The sequence below is a fragment of the Oncorhynchus mykiss genome, chromosome 16 (genome assembly GCF_057628025.1).
Source record: "Oncorhynchus mykiss isolate SJ-2025 chromosome 16, ASM5762802v1, whole genome shotgun sequence".
Lineage (NCBI taxonomy): Eukaryota > Metazoa > Chordata > Actinopteri > Salmoniformes > Salmonidae > Oncorhynchus > Oncorhynchus mykiss.
The window spans coordinates 53931322-53951732 of record NC_143037.1 but is presented as its reverse complement, the minus strand read 5'-3'; the positions used below and the strand labels follow the sequence as shown (position 1 = coordinate 53951732).

The 20411-nt window shown below is 42.4% G+C and overlaps 1 protein-coding gene across 2 annotated transcripts in view; it reads right to left on the bottom strand.

Moving 5' to 3' along the window:
• nphp4 (nephronophthisis 4) overlaps positions 1–20411 on the bottom strand; it is a 193594-nt gene that overhangs the window by 61028 nt on the left and 112155 nt on the right. For both annotated transcript variants that reach the window (XM_036947178.2, XM_036947179.2), the window contains exons 11-14: positions 16132–16187; positions 10657–10794; positions 4601–4782; positions 539–730 (exon numbers count right to left, since the gene is read on the bottom strand). In XM_036947178.2, coding sequence (XP_036803073.1) covers positions 539–730; positions 4601–4782; positions 10657–10794; positions 16132–16187 — 568 coding nt within the window. The remainder of the gene's footprint in view (positions 1–538; positions 731–4600; positions 4783–10656; positions 10795–16131; positions 16188–20411) is intronic.

Here is a 20411-nt window from a genome sequence, read left to right as displayed (position 1 = left end):
GCGTGTGAGCCTTAAATCGCCAAAAGTAAGTGTGTGTAAGTGCACTGAAGTAATCTTGGCTGGACGTCAACATCACAAAGCACCGTGTGTCCTTGGCTGGAGACCAAGTGCACACAGGAAATGTCTCTTCTTATATTTTCATACTAAGTGGTGTGGAGGCTCATATAAAATGTCATTTTTTTCAAGCCCATTATTCTTATTTGCAGACAAAAATAGTCAAGCTCAAATCCTCATATGTGGTTTCATCACTATGGGGCGAATCCTAGCTTTCACTTAAGTCAAATGTTCACTTATTTGCCCAGTGAGATCAATGCATAACAAAGTGAACATTTGACTGAAGTTATGATACACCCTTATACTTGCATTGCATTCTGGAGGCACAGGGCAAATCCATCCTATATGAATATTGGAAGACAATGTACAGTTCAACAGAGTACATAACATGCTGATTAGAATCAATCTCAGCCTACACTACGTGGGTGATGTTTATGCATGGTGCCGTAGAGCCACAAACATGACCAGACGGCTGTGGGTTCACCTGGAAAATGCCAGAAACTGCAGCAGGAGCACATTGCCCTGCAGGGGATCCGCCTCCTCTCTCTGGGGGTCAAAGTTGACTGGTTCTGTCGGGTCCTGCACTTCAGCCACCAGCCCACTGGGGTCTGTGATGTTGGGGAAGCCGGCTGAGTAGAGGTGGGCCAGGGAGCTCCTGGAACTCACAAAGGAAGAGCTGCAAAAAAAGAGGAAACAATCCTCAAACAAAAAGAAGAATCTAGGCTTCGTCTGAAATGGCATCGATCCTATTCCCTATATAGCACACTACTTCTGGCCAGAGCCCGTTAGGAAGCCCATGAGGCTCTGGCCAAAAGTAGTGCACTATATATACTAGGGAAAATGGTCTCATTTCAGACACAGCCCTAGAGAGTACAAAGCTATTTGTATTAGCAACCAAACTTAATGGAAAAACGCAGTGACATGGGTTGGGTTCAATTCCAGTGAAATAGTCTTAATACTATACTCTATAGTCATTATACTGTATTCAAAGAGGGTTTGTTTTCAATTCACGAAGAGAGCAATTGACCCCAACCCTAATACTCAGGTTGGAAATCGAAACATGGAGGGAGAATGATTAAGATGGTTAGAGGATGTTGGCATTCACACCCTGTTCATCGATAACACACAGAGAGAACCCCATCTGGGGGGAGAGGAGGACCAGTGTCAAAACACTCCCTCAGGATTTCAACCATAATCTGTAGATATCTCTAATCACAGTTTTTAGGAAACCATGGTAACATCCATAACTTATATTTTTGATATTGACATGGACTACTCCGTGCATGATAAGTAGCAGAGCAGCAGACACAGATGGTTGGTTAAAGTGCACATTCAGGGAAAGGAAAATGAACAATCTGTTGTTTACCACGAGAATGTCAGTAAGACGAATGTGACAAATCATATCAGTAAATACAATTTACTTCAAAAGTAATACGAAAAAACAGACTCATAACTAATTACGTTTTGGGCTTATTCAGAGGGGAATGCCAAAGACCTTATCAAATGGGCGAGTTTGCCATGGCTATATACACACATTTCACACTTCTGTCTCCCCATCTTAATTCACCCCGATTGGATTAATATTTGAGCCACTGTCTTAATTTCAAAGGGGTTCAATCTGACACACAGTTGTGATTATTGAAATGAAATTAATAAAGTTATTTTAAGTTCATTGTGATCCTCCTCAAATAAGTGGGTCATTCCGCTCATAAGATATTTTTTTTAAAGACACAGTCCCATAAGTTACATCCCAGCGAACAGCACTACGCCTGTCTGTGTTCCAGACACTGTGCCCCTTACAGTGCATTCGGAAAGTACTCAGACCACTTGACTTTTTCCCCATTTTGTTAGGTTAAAGCCTAATTATAAAATGGATAAAAAAAATAAAAAATTCTCGTCAATCTACACACAATACCACATAATAACAAAGCAAAAACAGGTCTATAGAACTTTTTGCAAATGTATTAAAAAGAGAAAACTGAAATACCTTCTCTACATAAGTATTCAGACCCTTTGCTATGAGAATCAGCTATGAGAATCCATTGATCATCCTTGAGATGTTTCTACAATGTAATTGGAGTCCACCTGTGGTAAATTCAATTGATTGGACATGATTTGGAAAGGCACACACCTGTCTATATAAGGTCCCACAGTTGACAGTGCATGACAGTGCATGTCAGAGCAAAAACCAAGCCATGAGGTCGAAGGAATTGTCCGTAGAGCTCCGAGATAGGATTGTGTCGAGGCACAGATCTGGGGAAGGGTAGCCAACAATGTCTGCAACATTAAAGATCCCCAAGAACACAGTGGCCTCCATCATTCTTAAATGAAAGAAGTTTGGAACCACCAAGACTCTTTGTAGAGCTGGCCGCCCGGCCACACTGAGCAATTGGGGGAGAAGGGCCTTGGTCAGAGAGGTGTCAAATAACCCGATGCTCACTCTGACAAAGCTCCAGTTCCTCTGTGAAGATGGGAGAACCTTCCAGAAAGACAACCATCTCTGCAGCACTCCACCAATCAGGCCTTTATGGTAGAGTGGCCAGGAAGATACTCATCAGTAAAAAGGCACACGGCAGCGTGCTTGGAGTTTACAAAAGGCACCCTAAGGACTCTCAGACCATGAGAAACAAGATTCTCTGGTTTGACGAAACCAAGATTGAACTCTTTGACCTGAATGCCAAGCGTCACATCTGGAGGAAACCTGGCACCATCCCTACGGTGAAGCATGGTGGTGGCAGCATCATGCTGTGTGGATGTTTTTCAGCGTCAGGGACTGGGAGACTAGTCAGGATCGAGGGAAAGATGAACAGAGCAAAGTACAGAGAGATCCTTGATGAAAACCTGCTTCAGAGCACTCAGGACCCCAGACTGGTGCTAAGGTTTACCTTCGAACAGAACAATAACTCTAAGCACACAGCCAAGACAACGCAGGAGTGGCTTCGGGACAAGTCTCTGAATGTCCTTGAGTGGTGCAGCCAGAGCCCGGACTTGAACCTGATCGAACATCTCTGTAGAAACCTGAAAACAGCTGTGCAGCGACACTCCCCATCCAACCTGACAGAGCTTGAGAGGATTTGCAGATAACAATGGGAGAAAATCCCCAAATACAGTTGTGCCAAGCTTGTAACGTCATACCCAAGAAGACTCGAGGCTGTAATCGCTGCCAAAGGGCCTTCAACAAAGTACTGAGTAAAGGGTCTGAATACTTATGTAAATGAAAAAAAATATTAAAACCTGTTTTTGCTGTGTCATTATGGGCTAAAGTGTGTAGATTGATGATGTAAAAAAATGATTTAATACATTTTAGAAAATAAGGCTGTAATGTAACAAAATGTGGAAAAACTCAAGGGGTCGGAATACTTTCCGAATGCACCGTATGGTCCCTGGTCAAAGATAATGTGTGTAATTTGGGACACAGCCTGTAAGACTGGTTTCCATGCCAGCCAATTGTTTTCATCTGATTCCGTGCTAATGCAATTGTTTGCTCAGTTGGTAGAGCATGGCACTTGCAACGCCAGGGTTGTGGGTTCGATTCCCACGGGGGACAAGTACAAACAATATGTTCAATATGTTCCTATCCAGAGTGTATGCACTCCGGATAGGAGCGTCTGCAAAATAACTCAAATGTAAATGTAAAATGTTTGTTTGAGTGCCGGCCGCCGTGTCTGTTATTTGCACGGTGTAATTTCTCATGTGGTATTCCTCTGTTACACCATGACTGTACTATATTATGACTTCTACTATAATAGCCTACCGCCTACATTATATTAGCTCTATATTATCTATTTAGTAAACAGATATGCTGTTAGTACTCATAGGTTATTTAAAGAATGGCCCCCCTTTAAAAATGACTACTGCACACCGTCTTTTATCGTAAACAGTCACTTGAGATGCTATTTTAGAACAGGGTAGAATCCTACTCCTCTAAATTGTCTCCTAACTGAATGTTCCACCTACTGTATACTACCCACTGCACATTAGACAAATTAGCTGACCCATAGATCTCTCGGTAGATAGCAAGACAGGAGAGAATTGTGGTGTAATGGACCGATGCCCAAATCTTTGGACGGAGATAACACGGCAGCTAAAACAAGGCATGTTCAAAGCCACGGTGCGAGGCCGGTTAGCATTCAATAGCCTTTTAATCACACTTCAGTAACAGCCGCAAGTGTGGACCGTGAATGCTACTCAAGCCTGACCGATCAGATGCGAGTGACTTATCATGGTTGTAAAATACCAGGGTCGAGACTAGTGTAGAACTGCATTAGCGCCGGCGATAAAGCCCTTTACATGACAACACCACTTGAGATACAGTACTAGTAATCCAGCTGTAGTTAGCTTTGAAGGGTCACGGTTAACTAATTCATTTTGTCCTGCCGTTTATGCAATTCTTCCCAGAACACCTCCTTGTAACATCGATATAAAGGACCTTGAGGACCCTATCCTTCCATTAACATGCAGGCATTCTGCGAGGCACCCAAAGCAGGCGAGGGACCGATGTGTGAAACCGCTGGCTGTGACAAGGACCCTGGCCTCTGGTGCTCACCTGGGCGCAGCATGTGTTCCCATGGTGATGATGGGGGCATGGATGGGGGTGAACGGCAGCTCTTGGAGCTCCAGGTGGCCCTCGTTGGCCAGCGCGGCAGATTGGTATGCAGGGAGGCGGTCCCTAGGGGACACGTTTAGGTCCACCTCAAGGTGGGTGATGTTGCTGGCAGCTGGGAGCTCCTGTCACAAAGAGAGAGAGAGAGAAAAGTGAGAAAGAGAGAGAAAGAAGAAATTAGAGAAAAAAAGGAGAGAAAGAGAGAGAGCCTTATCAATGTATAGCGGTTGACATAAAAACTAACATTAGGTCAAACTTGACATAAAGTCACCATAAAATGACCTAATTACAGGGAATGTAATGAAACAAATTGAATAAACAAATTGTACTAAACTATTATTGTACTAAACAAACAGATTGGCCAGTTTCCCTTACTACGTTAATGGAACATATGTAGTTCAAGTAATGACAATTTATATGGAGAACTTAATGTAAAATGTTTCCCCGAATATGACTCCCCTGAATCATTGACACATGCATCACTGAGAATGATGTATCAGGGTTGTAGTCATTAGCGCACACCCGAGCAAAACGGTTTGCAATGGAAAAAGATCAGATAGTCCCTCCCCGTTTGTCAATTTTATTTTGTTTAGTGGCTAATGAACACAACCTTGCTGCTAATTAGCTGTGTAGAGGTAATGACGTAATTTTCCAGTTCAGTCCTCACTCTCCTGTCCTAGTGGTGATTGGTGGAAGAAAACACCTGCCAGGACATTACAAGACCTTCCATCACCCTCCTCCTTAATGACTTCCATCAAAGTCCCACTGTGACGCCCGTAACACACACCGCCATGATGGCAACGTATACAATGACCTATAGTAGTTAGTTAGGCCCACAGAAAAGCACTAGGCACTGCAGTCGAGGGGGATTCAAGTAAATTTAAAAATGGCTGACACTTTACTTGAATGCCTACTACATTGATGTTAGATTATTATGTCCTCTGTCTGTTTGATATACATTTGGAAAGTATTCAGACCCCTTGACTTTTTCCACATTTTGTTACGTTACAGCCTTATTCTAAAATGAATTAAATAAAAATGTTTACTCGTCAATCTACACACAATACCCCATAATGACAAATTAAAAACAGGATTATTTTTGTGTGTGCAAATGTATTAAAAATAAAAAACAGAAATACCTTATTTACATAAAAGTATTCAGACCCTTTGATGTATGAGCCCGAAATTTAGCTCAGGTGCATCCTGTTTCCATTGATCATCCTTGAGATGTTTCTACAACTTCATTGGAGTCTACCTGTGGTAAATTCAATTGATTGGACATGATTTGGAAAGGCACACACCTGTCTATATAAGGTCCCACAATTGACAGTGCATGTGTCAGAAAAAAAAACAAGCCATGAAGTCAAAGGAATTGTCCGTAGAGCTCCGAGACAGGATTGTGTCGAGGCACTGAGCAATTGGGTGAGAAGGGCCTTGGTCAGGGAGGTGAACAAGAACCCGATGGTCACTCTGACAGAGCTTCAGAGTTCCTCTGTGGAGAACCTTTCAGGAGGACAACCATCTCTGCAGCACTACAACAATCAGGCCTTTATGGTAGAGTGGCCAGACGGAAGCTACTCATCAGTAAAAGGCACATGACAGCCTGCTTGGAGTTTGCCAAAAGGCACCTAAAGGACTCTCAGACCATGAGAAACAAGATTCACTGGTCTGACAAAACCGAGATTGAACTTTTTGGCCTGAATACCAAGTGTCACATCTGGAGGAAACCTGGCACCATCCCTACGGTTAAGTATGGCAGGGACTGGGAGACTGGTCAGGATCGAGGTAAAGATGAACGGAGCAAAATACAGAGAGATCCTTGATGAAAACCTGCTCCAGAGCGCTCAGAACCTTAGACTGGGGCGAAGATTCACCATCCAACAGGATAACGACCGTAAGCACACAGCCAAGACAACGCAGGAGTGCTTCTGGATGACTCTCTAAATGTCCTTGATGGCCCAGCCAGAGCCGGACTTGAACTCGAACATCTCCGGAGAGACCTGACAGAGCTTGAGAGGATCTGCAGAGAAGAATGGGAGAAACTCCTCAATACAGGTGTGCCAAGCATATAGCGTCATACCCAAGAAGACTTGAGGCTGTAATCACTGCCAAATGTGCTTCAACTAAGTACTGAGTAAAGGGTATGAATACTTATGTACTCATGTTTTTTTTATCAATTTGCTAAAATGTCTAAAAACCTATTCTTGCATTGTAATTATCATAATTATGGGGTGTTGTGTGTAGATTGATGAGGGGGAAAACATTATTTTTTTAAAAAATCCATTTGAGAATAAGGTTTTAAGGTAAACTCTCAAAGTCAAGAGTCTGAATACTTTCCGAATGCACTGTACACGCAGGTTAGAGTTTTTCGTCAGGAATCTTGTTCTGGAGGCAGCTATGCAGAGTGGTCACTAGCTAGCAAAGCCCTAAAATCTGATTCTAAACCTAACCACACTGCTAAACCTAATGCCTAACCGTAATGTTAAATTAAGACCAAAAGGCATATTTTTTCAATATAGCCAATTTCCACTTTGCAGATGGCCCATCTAGGACAAGACTCATCCCAATAAACGTCAACCTGCGATCTAGATGTGGTTCTGGGTCGGTTGGAATGATTGGAACTAGTTCCTAAAAGAAAGCACAATGGCAAATTTGATCACATTTCTGTAGAGGTGTGGGCAGAATGTTGCAGTGACATTCCCACACTAAAAAATGCATGCCACCTGTTAGAGCCAAACACATTCTGTAAGATTGATTGTCCTTTCGAACAATTTGTCTTGAAAAAGGCCTACTGCCAGAGACCTGAGGTGGGTTTAACAAGGCTTTCGTTTGCAGAGAACATATTTCTAAGTAACAATTTCAATTGAACGATTTGAATTGACATCCCATAATGTTACGGTGAAGCCGCAAATAGCTAATTTCTACTGTTTTACTGTGGCTTTTTATCAACAATATTCAAACTTCGCTATTCTTACTACATTTAATAGAAAGGCCACTTCTATTTGTAGCAGCAGTTTAGACCCTAAACAGACACTTAGGTTAGCTAGCGGTTGCGAATGTTCGCTGCTGACACAAAACAATTGAAATGTTTGCTTACATTAGATGAACATTCACAAAACATTTCCCTTGAAGCACATCTACATATTTGTGTTAGTTCCCTGAGCAAATGCCTAAGCTTTAGCTCAGCAGGCTAACATTGTCTTGTGGCATGCAGGAGACCCAGGCTCAAACCCTGTTTGTGTTATGCTATCTGCAATCTGTGTTGTGTGTTATGCTATCTGTAATATAAATATGATGTGTACTAGTTCTGTGTGTCTCTACTGTTCTGGATACAAGAATAATAATGACATTGATTTGGCAATACAAGCGGTAACACTTGCAGCTATGCATATCTTTAAGTCTGTGAGAAGAAGGATGTTCTTGTTGGCATCTAAATTAAAGAGACATATTGGAGCACATTTGAGTCGGTTTAAACGGATTGTAATGAGAATGAAACACATATCCAACAGTTGAACTCAAGACACCCCGAGATTAAACTCATAATGTACTATTTTCACACCATTCATTTTAAGAAGAAAAAAACACATTGAATGGCCGCCAAATGTACGCATCCTTGTGAGTGTGTGAGGAAATCAAAAAGCAACATGGTTGTAACAGGAAAAATGATTACCGTTCCTATTTTGCGAGAAGTTACTCAACACGATTAGTACCACAGTTCCTGTTCCTGCACCCTCAGCTTTACAATGTCTTCTTTAAAGCAAAACTGCCCAGTGTTTCCAGATTTCTTTGAAATATGACCTATAATTACTTACAATATGAGTGAAATAGTTTTCCATTAATTTTTATTTATTTAAATATGTTAAAAAGCAGCTTTTCTGTGTTGGAATGGTGTGGGCGTACCCCAACAACAGAAGGGTGTGGGCGTACCTCAACGACAGAATGGTGTGGGCGTACCCCAACGACAGAAGGGTGTGGGCGTACCCCAACGACAGAAGGGTGTGGGCGTACCCCAACGACACAAGGGTGTGGGCATACCCCAACGACCGAACGGTGTGGGCGTACCCCAACAACCGAACGGTGTGGGCGTACCCCAACAACCGAACGGTGTGGGCGTACCCCAACAACCGAACGGTGTGGGCGTACCCCAACAACCGAACGGTGTGGGCGTACCCCAACAACCGAACGGTGTGGGCGTACCCCAACAACCGAACGGTGTGGGCGTACCCCAACAACCGAACGGTGTGGGCGTACCCCAACAACCGAACGGTGTGGGCGTACCCCAACAACCGAACGGTGTGGGCGTACCCCAACAACCGAACGGTGTGGGCGTACCCCAACAACCGAACGGTGTGGGCGTACCCCAACAACAGAACAGTGTGGGCGTACCCCAACAACAGAACGGTGTGGGCGTACCCCAACAACAGAACGGTGTGGGTGTACCCCAACGACAGAACGGTGTGGGCGTTCCCCAACGACAGAACGGTGTGGGAGTACCCCAACGACAGAAGGGTGTGGGCGTACCCCAACGACAGAATGGTGTGGGCGTACCCCAACGACAGAATGGTGTGGGCGTACCCCCAACGACAGAAGGGTGTGGGAGTACCCCAACGACAGAAGGGTGTGGGAATACCCCAACGACAGAAGGGTGTGGGCGTACCCCAACGACCGAATGGTGTGGGCGTACCCCAACGACAGAATGGTGTGGGCGTACCCCAACTACAGAATGGTGTGGGCGTACCCCAACAACAGAATGGTGTGGGCGTACCCCAACAACCGAATGGTGTGGGCGTACCCCAACAACCGAATGGTGTGGGCGTACCCCAACAACCGAATGGTGTGGGCGTACCCCAACAACAGAATGGTGTGGGCGTTCCCCAACAACCGAATGGTGTGGGCGTACCGCAACAACCGAATGGTGTGGGCGTACCCCAACGACCGAATGGTGTGGGCGTACCCCAACGACCGAATGGTGTGGGCGTACCCCAACGACCGAATGGTGTGGGCGTACCCCAACAACAGAATGGTGTGGGCGTACCCCAACAACAGAATGATGTGGGATTATACCGGTCATTACAAATATTTATGCAAGTAGATCACTGATTGGCTAGCTCATCCTCCTCAGGGAGATGACATCCTGTTCTATGAGGAAATAGCAAGCATTTTTTAACTGTTAGAGGTACAAGTTTGAGATGTATTTTTTTTTTTAGAAGTGTTTTGTTTTATTCAATTTATGCTTTGGCCATAATTACGAGAATAGGACTACTCAACAACATTATTTGGATATGAATTATCAGAATATGACATTTTACAAGTATGATTTTGACTGGTCAGTTACTTTAAGCCACAAAAACATTTTAACAAAATCAGTGAGAACTGGGTCTTATTCTGTAATCAGTATACTCAACATGAAAAGACATCAAATTATCTAGGACAGGGACTTTGCATTAAATGGACTTTGCATCAAACTTGGAATGGAATGCATTTGTAGTGTGTCCAGGTAGTGTTAAATGGAAAATCACAGCTTGTAAAAAACTGGATACCTTGAGTAAATTGGATCAGCCTTTGCACAATGATGTGAGTGCAGAGTCAGAGAGTGTTTCTTTTGATTTAGAAGATGAAAAACCTTGTGTAGTCCCAAAGACAAAGAGCATGCCAGAGTTCAGCAAAAACTGTACTCTCAAGGTTGTGTGTGTGCGCGCGTGTGCCTTTGTGTCCGTAGGTATGTGTCTGTACATAGCTTTGTGTTAGAAAGGTGAGTGAGCCTTTGAATTCAAATCGCTGTGGCTGTCTGCGTATCCATGGAAATTATACATGAGTGTGTGTGCGCACACTTATACGTGAGTGTGTCAGAGACCTACAAAGTGCCCATATGTGTTTATGTAGCAGTGTGTCTATGTGTTTATGTATCCGTGTGTCTGCGTGTGAGTAGCACTGTGTGTATCCCCATGCGTGTTTGTGTCGGTGTGCGCGTGGGAGAGGGTACGGGGGTGGAATCTTACGACATGTGACAGCTGGTGGGCCGATGCCAATGGGGAAGGATAGAGCTGAGAGGAAAACGGCTGTTGCCATGGCGACACGGCAGTGGAGTGGCTCATGGTCGGGTAGCGTGAAGTAGCTGCCAGCTGAGACATAGAGAGCTAGGAGAAACAACAGGAATTCACATGAACTATTTAGACTTTATTAAAACAATATGACAATGCATATCAATGCTGCAAAATAAAGCAAGATTAGAGTCTTATGAAGAGCACTATGTGGGGAGCGTTCTCTATGGCTAGCATAACAGCATTGCCATATATAGGCTTCTATAGCTGCAGCATATTATAACACGATGGGATCATTTCAGTTTCCAATGAGACTGAACTAGACCAGACATCAAACAAACAAGTTCTAATAAAAAGGGACAATATTTAAATAACAGTGATGACAAACAGGGCCAATTTCAGTAGAACAGTGATATGAGCCATAACCATCTCAGTGAGCAGCTGACTGCTCTGTTGTTGTCTTCTCTCCCATTATGTGTCAGGGCAAACAGGCTGGGTAGAGAGTGTTGGCAGTACCGCTCGCGCTCAAGCCTAACGCCACCATTAATTGCCTTCTTCTCTGCCTGTTCCCCTGCTCCTGTGTGTGTGTTCTCACACACAGAGGCGCCTCGCTCGTGTCTGGTGTGTTTCACACCCACAGTGGCAGGCTGTGGTGACTTGCGATGTGAGATTGTGTGTGTGTGTGTGTGTGTGTGTGTGTGTGTGTGTGTGTGTGTGTGTGTGTGTGTGTGTGTGTCGCCGTTGTGGAGTCGACCTCTCAGCTGGCGGTTGTCATCATATGTCTCTTAGTAAGTGAGAAAACGAGAGGAGGTGGGAGACAGAAGGAAAAAGATATGGAGAGGGAAAAAATATTTGAAGATTGACTGAGGGGGGAGAAGAAAATATACATTTGTCACAAAGAGTGAGATGAAAATTGGAGAACAGAGTTAGGGAAAGAGAGGGCGAGAAATGGAGAGATACAGAAAGAAGAAAGAGAGACACACAGAGAGCGAGACAGAGAGAGACAGAGAGCATCACCTCGGCAACACTGTTGACTGCCAACACAGGTAACAACAATAACATAACCCAAGACCGGCCTATGATGGAAGGGGGCATCCCAGGCAATACACACACACACAGTGCTCTATATATTAGATAAAAATAGTCTTATAGAGCCTTAGCATTCTGCTCAAAGTGAACCAAAAGTGTCAGGAATCAATAATTTATGCAGAAAAACAAAGTTGTCAGATCCTACAATGCTTGCAGATATAGCAGTGAATACATATTGTTTACAGTCCTATTTCTGTGCCGGGTGGCATTGATTAAATGGTGTTTGACAGTAATGCAGGGTAGGAGACCGAGGTTGATTCCCAAATTGCACCCTATTCCCTATATAGTGCATTACTTTTGAACAGAGCCCTACCAACTGTGTTCCAAAGTAGTGCACTAAATGGGAAATAGGGTGCCATTTGAGACACAGATATGGCTGATGAAGAGGGTTATTTCTATCGACATAAATTGGAACTGTGGATCAGGGAGAGTTGTGCCAAAACCATGAGTTATACTGTAGCTTTTGTTTATTTATTCCCCCCATTGTTGAATACTCGACTTTGATCTGACATGAATACATGTAGCATGTCTGTTGTTCTGATGGCTCAGTTGGTTGGTGCCTGGTGCTTGTGGGGGTGGCAGTTAGCCTAAGGTTAGAGAAATGGACCAGCAAGCGGAGGCTCGCTGGTCCAAATACCAGCTCCGGGTTGTAAGCAAATACAAACATTTCTGTTCTTTCCTGCAAGATAATAGGCTATTATAATTTTTATTTAAAAAAACTGTGTATTTATTGCATTTCTGTATGTCCGTGAGTACGTTTGACAATAAGAACTTGGGAGCTGCAGGTACAAGGCTACTAGAATATGTTTCAGGCATTGGAACCAAAATTATTTTCCAATCGTTTCGTTCCACTGTTCCGACCTCCAAAATAAAGTTCTGAACTGGTTTGAACCAACAAAAAAAGTACAGGTTTATATCGTTCCTTTCTGTTCCTTTGTAAACCTCTGAAATATTTTTTCAAGTGTATTTAACACAATATTAAATTACTTCATCAATAATGCTGTGCAGATAGAGAAGATTGCTGTGGAGCGGGCAAGGTATAGCAAGCAGCTCAGTGAGTTGTTTACATGCCTGATGGAAAGACAAGTGTAGTGCGCAAGATGCAACTGAAATTTTGTGGGTGGGGAGAGAGTGAGAGAACCTTGAAGCGCTGGGCATCTTGTTGTGATGAAATGCATTATCTTCATTAGGCCCACAGAATTATACCTACGGAGGAGTGGCTTCTATAAAGGAACTTTGAATGTCTTTGAACTTCAGAGTTGACTAAACGTTAGCTAGCTAACAGGCTTGTGTGTGCAGAGCAGCACCAGAATTTTTGTAGTTAATAAATAGAATGTGAACTATAGTATCCCTAACTAGCATTGAAAAAGTGAATCCATTCTTCTCTAGCTACAAATTTCTCTACCCATCTTCTGAATCACGCGTGTAACGTCGGTAGGCTACAGATGGGTCGTTCCAACCTTAAAAAGCACATAAGAGGATTTCGACACCCACCATCTCAGATTGTTCTGATATAGTTTATTTGTTATTTATTTGTTATTTAACCTTTATTTAACTAGGCAAGTCAGTTAAGAACAAATTCTTATTTACAACGACAGCCTACCAAAAGGCCTGGGATTAAAAATACAAATTAAATACAATATAAACATATGACAAAACAGACATCACAACAATAGACGACAACACAACGCTACATAAAGAGAGACCGAAGACAACAACCTAGCAAGGCAGCAAAACATGACAACACAGCATGGTAGCAACACAACATAACAACATGGTAGCGACACAACATGGTAGCAGCACAAAAGATGGTACAAACATTATTGGGCACAGTTATAATAAACAGATGACAATAGCATATTTTGTTGAAATATAATCTGATATCTGAGAAATTAAGATAATTGATTGCATCCAAATTGGCCATTTTAATTTAAAGGATTAATATAATAGTCAATAAATATAGTACCTAACATTTGATTTGGACCAAACCAAACGGTCCCTCCACACCCCCCGCCAATCCCACCCCAACAACGAGAATCTAGTATCAGTTCTCTTTGTCTGACAAGTAGTAGGGAGCTGCGGCTCTGAGTATTATTTCTTCATCCTATGTAATGTATCTCCAGTGATTTTTATTCATTTTTTCCTGTTCAGGTAGATTTGTCATTTTATTTACCATTATTTTAACAGGTAAAATGACTGAGAACAAATTCTCATTGACAGCAACGACATGGGGAATTACAGGGGACAGGAGGGGGATGAATGAGCCAATTGTAAGCTGGGGATAATTAGGTGACCGTGGTGGTATGAGGGACAGCTTGGGAATTTAGCCAGGATAAGTGCCATGGGATCTTTAGTGACCACAGAGAGTCAGGACACTCGTTTAACGTCCCACCCGAAAGACGGCACCCTACACAAAAGTTGTTAGATATATGTTCCATCCTACATCCTGATATTACCAGGTTCTGACTACTAGATGATGCTGTTTCTGAAAAAGTGAAGAATCCCCAGTGCCCCAATGTTAAAGGGATAGTTCACCCAAATTACAAAATGCTGTTGGTTTCCTTACCCTGTAAACACACTATTGACAAGGTATGACAGCAACCCGTGCTTAGGTTTTGTTGGCCAATGCTATATTTTTTGCATTTGTGGCAGAAATCCAATGCAATTCAATGGTACCTATATTATCATTTTCATGCTTCATGTTCAAATCATCCTAAAGTATCAAAAAATGTATTGTGTAACTCAATGATGGTACTTATAGATTATTTGGATATGAAGCACAGAAATGCTAAAATAAATACCACTGACATGCATTGGATTTGTGCCACAAATGCAAAACATGTAGCATTTGAAACGTTGGCCAGGTAAACAAAACCAAAGCATGGGTTTATGTCATAAATTGTCAATAGACTGCTTAAACCAATTTGTAATTAGGGTGAAATATCCATTAATAGCAGGAACAGCACCATCTAGCGGTCAGAACTTGGTAATATCAGGACGTAGGATGGGACATAAACCTAACAGCTTCAATGACTAATTTCTATGAACGGGGGAAAAAATATCACCAAATTCACTGAGAATACATTACATAGGATGAAGAAACAATATAATACTGATACTAAACACTCGTTGTTGGGTTGGGATTGCTGTGGGGTGAGTTTCTAACTACAGAAAATAACTATATTAAGCAGTTTCCGTGCTTTTAAAATAATGTTCAACCGTATAGATCCCTTTTGTTCCCGGTTCTAATTCTGTTCCTTGAAACATTGTTATTTTCCATTTTTTGGTTCTGTTCCCTTTACCTGTTCCAACCCGATATGTTTAGCTGCAAACTTAATCTAAGAGGCAGGAGAGCAGACCCAGGCCCTCATTATGGCCCATAGATCCAGCACTGAGACAGAGCTAATCCTTCTCCTCTACTGTGTCTGTGGGGCCTTATCTCTGTGAGAGAGCTGCATCCATCACAGGGCCCGGCCCCTCACTTGACAGCCCCACTCAGCCTGAGAGACATCACTCACACCCCACCATGCCCCAGACACACACACACACACACACACACACACACACACACACACACACACACACACACACCTTATGCAAACTCAGACACATTAATGTACATACATTTACAAACATGCAGAGACGCACACAGCAAACATGTACTCACATTCACATGTGCAGAAACACACACACAAGTGCATATGTACCAGAACACAAAACTGAAAAACATGTGCCCATGCACATAACACACACTCGTCATTAAAAACCCTCCCCACAAATATTAAGTGGATGAAGCTCTCTGCTCCATAGTACCACATCATATGCTGCAGGATTTTTTTATAGACCTGATCCCTAACACTTATGTACCAAACAACCTTACTTAAACAGCCCGTTAGAACAGAGATGACCATGTTTCTTTCAAGAGATAATCATGTAGAACTGGGGCACAGAATGCTATTTGTCTAACTGACTTTCTTAGCATTAGGTAGCAAACAGAGCCATTAATATACATTATGTATTATTATGTAGTATTATTATGTAGTATTATTGTGGTAGCAACTAACACTAAGTCCTATATTAGTTTACTAGTGAAGGCTGGTATTCATGAAGACTCTCAGATATGATCAGTTTTCCTTTAAGATCACAATGAATATGATTACATGGACAGGTGGGATCTGATCTTAGATCAGCACTTAATAAATGCTCGGGAGCCACTATGACAGTATGGAGACCTATGCTTCAAAACAGAGTGGAGTTGACCATGGCTTCAGGGAACGGTCTATCCATGACTGATCATGTCTGACCATGTTAGCGGCAACTGATCTTTGAGACAGTCTTACTTACCCCTGGGCCTTGTGGCGATCCCGGAGGAGATGCTTGAGAGGCACGCCGACTTTGACCTAAAGAGAAAGAGAAAAACAGTTCAAAAACACAGCTCTTATTTACTGTTCCTTTTAGTTCCATAGAAATATAAATCCTAGAAGGGAAATAGAGCCTCTGACCATATCAAATTGACTGAAACGTATGGGTAGACTCAATACGGAATTCTATGGCAACCTTCTCACATAACTATTCTCATTCAGCCTGCATGGCCTTCCTTCTGCCGTGACTTCTGTTCACTCCACTAAATACAAACACTTCTTCATTATTCCTACGATCCAAAGTTAATAACATTGAGTCATTTCCTCCCCGCGGTCCAATAATAGAACATAACCAGGACTACGTCCCAAACGGCACTCTATTCCCTACACAGGGCTCTGGTCAAAAGTAGTACATTATAAACTTGTTATGTTACAGCCTTATTCTAAAATGGATTAAATAAAAAATGTTCCTCATCAATCTACACACAATACCCCATAATAACAAAGTGAAAACGGGTTTTTAGAAATGTTTGCAAATGTGTAAAAAAAACAACAAACAGAAATACCTTATTTACATAAGTATTCAGACCCTTTACTGTGAGACTCGAAATTGAGCTCAGGTGCATCCTGTTTCCATTGATCATCCTTGAGATGTTTCTCTACCTTGATTGGAGTCCAACTGTGGTAAATTCAATTGATTGAACTTGATTTGGAAGGGACACCTGTCTTTATAAGGTCCCACAGTTGATACTGCATGTCAGAGCAAAAACCAAGCCATGAAATCGAAGGAATTGTCCGTGGAGCTCCGAGACAGGATTGTGTAGAGGCACAGATCTGGGGAAGGGTACCAAAACATGCAGCATTGAAGGTCTGCAAGAACACAGTGGCCTCCATCATTCTTAAATGGAAGAAGTTTGGTAACCACCAAGACTCTTCCTAGAGCTGGCCACCCAGCCAAACTGAGCAATCGGGGGAGAACGGCCTTGGCCAGGGAGGTGACCAAGAACCTGATGGTTGCTAGGTAGAGATGGGAGAAACTTACAGAAGGACAACCATCTCTGCAGCAATACACCAATCAGGCCTTTAAGGTAGAGTGGAGAGATGGAAGCCACCCCTCAATAAAATGCACATGAAGGCCTGCTTGGAGTTTGACAAAAGGCACCTAAAGACTCTCAGACCATGACAAAACCAGATTCTCTGGTCTGATGAAACCAAGATTGAACTCTTTGGCGTGAATGCCAAGTGTCACGTCTGGAGGAGAGATCCTTGATGAAAACCTGCTCCAGAGTCCTCAGGACCTCAGACTTGGGCCAAGGTTCACCTTCCAAAAAAAAACACAGCCAAGGCAATGCAGGAGAAGCTTCAGAACAAGTCTCAATGTCCTTGAGTGGCCAAGCCAGAGCCTGGCTCGAACATCTCTGGAGACCTGAAAAAAGCTGTGCAGCAACGCTCCCCATCCAAGCTGACAGACCTTGACAAGGTCTACTGAGAAGAACGGAAAAAACTCCCCAAATATAGGTGTGCCAAACTTGTAGCGTCAAACCCAAGAATACGCAAGGCTGTTATCGCTGCCAAAGGTGCTTGAACAAAGACTGGGTAAAGGGTCAGAAAACGTGTGATGTTTTATTATTTTTAATAGAGTCACAAAAAATTAAAAACCTGTATTTGGTTTTGCCATTATGGGGTCGTGTGTAGTTTGATGAGGGAAAAAAAATAATTCAATCAATTTTAGAACAAAGCTGTAAAGTAACAAAATGTGAAAAAGGTCAAGGGGTCTGAATACTTTTACGAATGCACTGGATCACTACAGAGATCTACAGATCTGCCAAAATAAAGGAAACACTTAATGAGGGATACAATGTACAGTCAAAAGTTTGGACACACCTACTCATTCAAGGGTTTTTCTTTAGTTTTACTATGTTCTACATTGTAGAATAATACTGAGGACATCAAAACTATGAAATAACACATATGGAATCATTCAGTAACCAAAAAAGTGTTAAACAAATCAAAATATATTTTATATGAGATTACTCAAAGTAGCCACCATTTGCCTTGATAACAGCTTTGCATACTCTTGGCATTCTCTCAACCAGCTTCATGAGGTAGTCAACTGGAAGCATTTCAATCAATTAATTTTGTTCCTTCTTAATGCGTTTGAGCCAATCAGTTGTGTTGTGACAAGGTAGGGGTGGTATACAGAAGACAGCCCTATTAAGTAAAAGACCAAGTCCATATTATGGCAAGAACAGCTCAAATAAGCAAAGAGAAACGACAGTCCATTATTAGTTTAAGACAAAGGTCACACAATGTGGAAAATTTCAAGAACTTTGAAAGTTTCTTCAAGTTGCAAAAATCATCAAGCGCTATGATGAAACTGGCTCTTATGAGGACCGCCACAGGAAAGGAATACCCAAAGTTACCTCTGCTGCAGAGGATACTGTAAGTTCATTAGAGTTACCAGCCTTAGAAATTGCAGCACAAATAAATGCTTCACAGATTTCAAGTAACATACACATCTCAACATCAACTGTTCAGAGGAGACTGCTGAATCAGGCCTTCATGGTCGAATTGCTGCAAATAAACCACTACTAAAAGGACACCAATAAGAAGAAGAGACTTGTTTGGGCCAAGAAACACAAGCAATGGACATAGACCGGTGGAAATCTGTCCTCTGGTCTGATGAGTCCAAAATTGAGGTTTTGGTTTCAATCGCCATGCCTTTGTGAGACGCAGAGTAGGTGAATGGATGATCTCTGCATGTGTGGTTCCCACCGTGAAGTATGGAGGAGGTGGTGTGATGGTGCTTTGCTGGTGACACTGTCTATGATTTATTTAGAATTCAAGGCACACATAACCAGCATGGCTACCACAGCATTCTGCAGCAATACGCCATCCCATCTGGTTTGCGCTTAGTGGTACTATCATTTGTATTTCAACAGGACAATGACCCAAAACACACCTCCAGGCTGTGTAAGGGCTATTTGACCAAGGAGAGTGATGGAGTGCTGCATCAGATGACCTGGCCTCCACAATCACCCAACCTCAACCCAATTGAGATGGTTTGAGATGAGTTGGACCGCAGAGTGAAGGAAAAGCAGCCAACAAGTGCTCAGTATATGTGGGAACTCCTTCAAATCTGTTGGAAAAGCATTCCTCATGAAGCAGGTTGAGAATATGCCAAAGCTGTCATCAAGGCAAAGGGTGGCTACTCAGAAGAAACTCAAATATAAAAAGTATTTTGATTTGTTTAACACTTTTTTGATAAGTACATGATATTCCATATGTCTTATTTCATAGTGTTGATGTCTTCACTATTATTCTACAATGTAGACCATAGTAAAAATAAAGAAAAACACTTGAATGAGTAGGTGTGTCCAAACATTTGACTGGTACTGTATATTCAAATCAGGTGCTGGTCACACAGGTGTGGTTGCTGAGTTAATTAAGTAATTAACATTTTATCATGTTTAGGGTCATGTAAAAAAAAGAAGACCAGTTACACATTATTTTGAAAACCATGGCTAGATGAGTTCTCATTGACTTTGAAAGAGGGTTCTCAAAGGTGTATAGGGGGTTTAAAGTGTGTGTGTTTGTGTGTCAGTCACCAGATCACAACCCAATTGAACACTTATGGGAGATTCTGGAGCGGCGCCTAACATGCTGACCACACCGCTCGCATTGCAAAAATAACTGGACACATACATGTTATTCAATCATTGCACCCACACTGCTCGCATGTACCAGCGAGCGTCTGCGTTGCCAAGTGCTAAAATAGAAGTTAGTTCTATTTGTGACGCTGAACACGGTGCAAGTCCTGCCTCTCCCATGTCCTCATCGGTTTATAAAAGCATATTCCCACGTGCCATCTCCTTATTGGTTATACCCACGTGGGTGATTGAAAGACGAACTGAAGCCGCTCGGTCGTGATAATACACCTTCTTTTGAAAGTTAGATGCCAATCGCCATATAAAGTCCAAAGAAGAAAAAGCTTGGAAGGAGAAGATGACTAGAAACAATTCGGTTGACCGTTTCATGTGTGGATTAATTGTTTGAGTGCATTTCAGGTAAAATAACAACTTAACGTTTATATCCCAGGACAAATTAGATAGCAACAGCAAGCTAGCTAGCTAAATTGCCATAAATGTTTAATGCTTTTCGACCTGTCCCCAAATTAATATAATTGGTTCAAAGTTTGTTTTGATATTCAACCTGTGTGTCGTGATCGCGTTTGGTGTGGGGGGAACAAAATCAATTTGCGCA